The 6,000-nt window shown below is 56.0% G+C and overlaps 1 protein-coding gene across 1 annotated transcript; it reads right to left on the minus strand.

Annotated features, from left to right (window-relative positions):
• Positions 1–2,772: 2,772 nt before the first annotated feature.
• On the minus strand, positions 2,773–3,087 carry LOC135312232 (feather keratin 1-like). The gene has a single exon (XM_064445372.1). It carries the CDS (start codon positions 3,085–3,087, stop codon positions 2,773–2,775), a length of 315 nt encoding a protein of 104 aa, XP_064301442.1.
• Between the last annotated feature and the right edge of the window lie 2,913 nt (positions 3,088–6,000).

Here is a 6,000-nt window from a genome sequence, read left to right on the forward strand (position 1 = left end):
TTTCACCTCTCTCTTTCTCTCTTGTTACTTTCCTTTGAATGATATTCTTTTATTACTATTACCATTACTGTTTTATTACAATTATTAAACTGTTCTTCTCTGAACCCATGGGATTTCTTACTGTGTCTCTTCCAATTGTCTCCCTTCCCAGAGGTGACGGGGGGGAGTGAGTGAGCGGCTGTGTGGTGACCAGTTGCTGACTGGGGCTAAACCATGACAATTGCAAGGTTTTGGTAGTGGCCTGGGGGCTACAGGGTGGCTTCTGTGACAGCATACAGGACTCTTGCCCATGGCTGATAGACCCAGTGCCGCCTGTCTCTAAGATGGATCCACTGCAGGCAAAGGCCGGCACAAGCAGTGACGGTGGTAGTGCTTCTGGGGTAACATATTTGAAAAGTGGAAAAACTGCTGCGCAACAGGAGCCAGAGGAGAGGAGCGAGAATATGTGAGAGAAGCAACTCTACAGAGAGAAACAAAACAGCCGTACAGACCGGTTGTGTAGGGATGGATTCAGGAGGGCCAAGGTGTGGCTGGAGCTGAATTTGGTAAGGGATGCAAAGAATAACCAGAAGGGATTCTGTAAGTGTGTCAACCGGTAAAGGAAGGTTAAAGAGAGCGTACCCCCCCCAAAGAACAAGAATGGTGACCTAGTATCTATCAACAGATGAGGAGAAGGCTGAGGTACTCAACAGATTTCTGCCTCAGTCTTCACTGGAAGAAGACTTCACTGAAGACTTCAGTCTTCGCTGCTCCATCTGGACTATATGGACCGCAGGATGGGGACCAGGGGGGTAAAGCCCCTCCCGCTGTAAGGGGAGATCAGGTTTGTGACCACCTGAGGAACCTGAATGCGGCTTTGAAGCATTCCCACAAATCCTGTCACTGGATCCCACGGAGAAGAACTCAGCACCTCCCTCGCCCCTTTTCCTGCTCCGGAAGCTGGAGAGAGCAATGAGGTTCTCCCTCAGCCTCCTTTTCTCCAAAGCAGACAAGCCCATTGTCCTTAGCCGCTCCTCACAGGACGCGCCTTCCAGCCTGTCACCAGCTTTGTTGCCCTCCTCTGCATGTATTCAAGGTCTTTCACATCCTTCTGAAGTGGTGGGGCCCAGAACTGCACACAGGGCTTGAGGGGAGGCCACAGCAATCCTGCGTACAGCGGGATAATCACCTCCTGTAGGAAGATGGGTGTGCTGTGTTTGATGCACCCCAGTGTAGGGTTTGCCCCCTTGGCTGCCAGGGCACACCGCTGACTCCCCTCGAGCCTGCTGTCAGCCAGCACCCACAGACCCCTTCCTGCAGGGCTGCTCTCCAGCCACTCCTCTCCCAGTCTGGCCTTGTGTCCAGTGTTACTCCATGCCAGGTGCAGAATCCGGCATTTGCACTGGTTAAATTTCGTGCCAGCGATGGTTGCCCAATGCTCCAGTCTCTCTAGATCCCTCTGCAAGGCCTCTTGTCCCTCAGGAGAGGCAACAGCACCTCCCACTTTGGTATCATCAGCAAACTTGATAATGGTGCCTTCAACTCCTTCATCCAGTGCATTGATAAAGATCTTGAACAGAATTGGTCCTAGAATGGAGCCCTGAGGAACACCACTGGCGACAGGTTGCAGCCCACAAGTAACCGCATTCACTGTCCCCCGCTTTGAGCCTTGCTGTTGAGCCAGCCCTTCACCCAGCGCAGTGTCTACCTGCTCATCTCACAGTTGGCCAACTGGTGCAGAAGGATGCTATGAGGGGCGCGATCAGAAGCCCTACTAAAATCCAGAAACACTACATCCACGGCCTTCCCTTCGTCCCTGTAGACGAGAGAGCTTATAATAAGAGGATATGAAATTAGCCAGGCGGGACCTTCCCTTAGTGACCCACGTTGTCTGGTCCTGATGATTTTTCTTCCTGTCCTTTAAAGGCATTCATCAGCATCCAGTGGGAGCTTCTCCATAATTTTTCCAGGTCCTGAGGCTAGACTAACGGGACTCGAGTTTCCTGGGTCTTCCCTCACACCTCTTTTTAGAAATTGGAATGAGGTTGTCTAGATCTGAGTCAGCAAGAACCTCCCCCAGACTCCCAAGAGCTGCCCAACTTGATCAGAGGTGAGTGTCTTGAGGGTTGTTGACTGTGCGGGTAGTGCTTGCTGGCGAGGAAGAGGAGGTGAGGCAGGCAGGGTATCTGTGTTTTTGAGTGGGAGGGTGCTGGCGTGCCTGTCAGGCAAGAGGCACTCCTGATATTGGCTGTGGTGGTACTATCCCTAGGGGAGGCCTTGTGACCCTAATCCACCCACCCCGCTGGCCTCTTCTGCATGGGGTTGGTGCTGGGTGAGGTTGGAGGAGTCTTGGAAGGAGAAGGAAGAGGAGACCTCACAGGCTGGGATGCAGGAGAACTTTATTGATGGAAAAATGAGTGAAGAGGCAGGAGCACCGAGTGGAAGGGAAGCAGTCTGAAGTGCGGGTAGTGTAACCGTCAGCTGAGGTGCTGTGTGTGAGAGTCAGTTTGCCAGAGAAGCAAGATTTTCGAAGCCCATATTAGGAGCAGCACTCCAGAGGTTCCCGGTGGTCCTTAGCTTGTGAGCAAGTGGTTGCATCGGTGAGTACTGGAGATAGCAGAAGGGGTGATGCAAAGAGGGAAGTGGGAGAAGAGGAGGAGGTGCGTGGGTCATGTAGCCAGGCAGGCTGGGTTGGCCCCTTCCCTGCTTCCTTGCTTGCTGCCTTGAAAGGAAGAGCCGTGGAGGGCAGGTCCACGTGTCAGCAAGAGCTCGGAGGTGCCACGTGGAGGGCCCTTAGCAGGGGTAGCAGCCCCTTATGCCACCGTAGCAGCCCAGGCCTCCAAAGCCATAGCCGTAGCCGTAGCCGAAGCGGCCGGAGGAGACGGGCACTCCCTGGGAGCCGAGGACGTTGCCCACGGCAGCCGATGAGGAGGATCCGACGGCGGTGTTCTGTGGGAAGGAGCTGAGGATGGGTCCTGGCAGGGTGACCAGCACGGTGGAGGGCTGGATGACGACGCGGGAGTCCTCGCACTGCCTGACACAGGGCTCGTTGCAGCTGTTAGCCAGCGGGGTGGGTCCGCAGGGGCGGCAGAGGTCGTAGCAGGCCATGTGTGTGGTGTGGAGGGTCCCTGGAAGAGAGGGTGTTGAGAAAGCGTAGGGGCGTGGGGGTGCGAGGGTCAATGTTGCAGGAGGGCGAGGGAGCGTGGAGTTGTGGGGTGGGGCTGTGGGGAGCGTGGGTGTGGGGAGGCGTCAGGGCTGCTGAGGCTGGGGGCAGAGAGTGCTGGAAGAGCCGGGCCAGGTGGGTCAGGGGAAGAAGGGGAAGGAGGTTCAGACTCACCTTGTTGACGATGGAGGAGAAGGTGTGAGGAGCGTGTGTGAGGGAGAGAGGTGCTGGGCCGGCTTTTATGCTGGTCCCTGAGGGGCGGGACAGCCTTTGCACATGACGGTGTTTTGCAGCAAGTGGCTGTTACATGCCAGAGGCTGGGAGGTCATGAGGTGGGGTGTGGATTCCTTCCCGCAACGCTGTCTTTTCCTTTCCTGTCCTCCTGAGGACGTGTCCTCTTGACCCTGGCGGCAGCTTTATAAGTGAGAGTTAGGTATTTGGTAGGAGTCAAATGGAAGGTGCGTGTCAGGGCATTTGACAGACATGACCAAAAGATCAGAGAGTTGTGGTATTGTCAGTGAGGTCATGCCATGGCACTCGGGTGGTGAAGTTTGTTGGCATGTTGTGAAGAGGGCTCCCCATTTCTTTGAAAGCCTGGGTGTCTTGTCAGATTTTTGAGGTGTGCCGGGTGTTAAGTGTTGCCCTTTCATTGCATTTGCTCCGTGCCGGCCTTGCTGCCAGGTGACTAAGGTGTGTTTAGGCCTGGCGTTTCCCTTTTTGTGTGCTCTGTGTGTGCCTTGGTGCCCCACTTGCTTATGAGGTTGTGATGTGTGAATTGTCTTTATATTGCAAGGTTTTGGCAGTGTCCTGGGGTCTGCAGGCAGATGTCCCTCTGCAGCCTATGGAGATTAACGGTGGAGCACATATGCACCTGCAGCCCCCGAGGGCCTCCTACCGGAGCAGGTGGATGCCCAATGGAGTCTGTGACCCCGTGGGAATGCCGTGCTGGAGCAGGCTCCTAGCAGGACCTGTGGCCCCGTGCAGAGAGGAGCTCACATGCTGGAGCAGGTTTGCTGGCAAAGCTTGTGACCCTGTGGGAGACCCACGCTGGAGCCCTCTCTTCCTGGGGGATGGCACCCTGTCAAAGGCACCTATGCTTGTGGCATTGTGAAGAACTTGACACTGTGGGAAGGATCCACGTTGGAGAAGTTCATGGAGGACTGTCTCCATGAGAGGGACCCTGTGCTGGAGAAAGGGAAGCATGTGAGGTGTCCTCCCTCTGAGGTAGTAGGAGCAGCAGAACCACCGTGTGATGAACTGACCACAACCCCCATTGCCCATCCCCCTGCGCTGCTCGGGGGAAGAGGTAGAGTAAATTAGGAGTAAAGTGAACCTTGGAAGAAGGCAGGGGTGGGGAAGGTGTTTTAGGTTTTGTTTATATTTGTCATTACTCTACTCTGACTTTTAGCAAAAAACTACATTAATTTCCCCAAGGCACGTCTGTTTTGCCCGTGATGGTAATTGCTGAGTGATCGCTCCCTGTCCTTATGTTGACTCAGGAGCCTTTTGTCGTCTTCATTCCAGTTGAGGAAAGGGAGTGACAGAGCGTCTTGGTAGTCATCTGGTGTCCAGCCCCGGACATCCCCGCACTGAGGCCCATCTTCAGAGCTGAGCAGGGTGACAGGCTTGTTTGTGGGGCCGGTGCTCGGTGCCCCATGCTGTGCCTCAGGGTCCCCACAGTGAGGAGGATGGTGAGCGCAGTGCAGAGGGGTGGTGACTTGGGGTCCCCTGTAGAGGTGGTGCATGGCCCCTGAGGCAGGGAGGATGGTGGCCTGGAGACCACGTGCACTGTGGGACCCTGCAGCGCAGAGGGGATGGTGGCGTGGGGATCCCCTGCAAGGGATCATCTGGGGACCCCAGAGCAAGGTGAGGCCATGGGCTAGGGGCTCCCATGTAGGCGGAATGGGGACCGTGCAGCCAGGCGGAGAGTGCAGCCCTAGTCCAGCATTGGCTCAGCTGAGGACCCCACAGCAAGGTGACCTGGGCACCTTGGTTGTCCAGGGTCCTGGCGCCAACTGGGGATGGGGACAGGAACACTGTGTGGGTGGTCCTGGCTCCACTTTGTGAGAGAAGATGTTGTGCCAAGGACTGGAGGTGGTTGGGCTGGGGACAACAGCAAGGGGGGACCATGAAAGGGGACCCCGCCCACGTGTCCCTGTCACCCTGCAGCATGTGCAAGAAGGGCAGGGTGCCTTCTTGATGTACATATTGATGACAATGTTTTAGTTATTAGATCATGGCATTTTCCCTCCACCTGACCCCTCCAAGTGCCCCAGCTGCTTTTGCCTGAGGCCTTTGGTTCGGTTGTCAGCAGCATTTCTAGTCATTCAGCCCCTCATTCAGCCCCCGCCCCTCCCAGCAGCGGTTCTGGGGGCCGTTTGGTGAAGATGTTTGATTTCTTGTGCCCGACGTGTTGATTTTGGGGTCCTGACAGGAGCCTTCTGGAAACTTCCAGGATCTGCTGCAGCAGCTGGCGCCTGTCAGCCGCCGCCCGATTGGCAGGCTGTTAGGCACCCCCGGTGGGCATGTTGTTAGCTGCGTCCTGATTGGCTGATGGCTGAGGGTGCTGAGGGAGCAGCTGGCTGTGGTGAGGGAAGGCTGCAGCGCGGGCGCCTGGCTGGTGAGCTCTGGGAGAGCTGGTGAGTCCCGTGGGAGGCCCAAGTATAGTGGGAGAGGCAGGCAGGCAGGGGATGCTTTCATGCCAAACCTTGAGGGGATGCTTGCATGGCAAAGGGTTGAGGAAGCAGAATAGGCTGCCTAGCCTGGACTAGAAGAGTCCACTTGGAAGAGTCCACTTGGAAGGGACCTAGAGTGATCCTCTAGCCCAACTGCCTGACCACTTCAGGGCTGACCAAAAG

Source organism: Phalacrocorax carbo, chromosome 2 (genome assembly GCF_963921805.1).
Source record: "Phalacrocorax carbo chromosome 2, bPhaCar2.1, whole genome shotgun sequence".
NCBI classification, from domain to species: domain Eukaryota; kingdom Metazoa; phylum Chordata; class Aves; order Suliformes; family Phalacrocoracidae; genus Phalacrocorax; species Phalacrocorax carbo.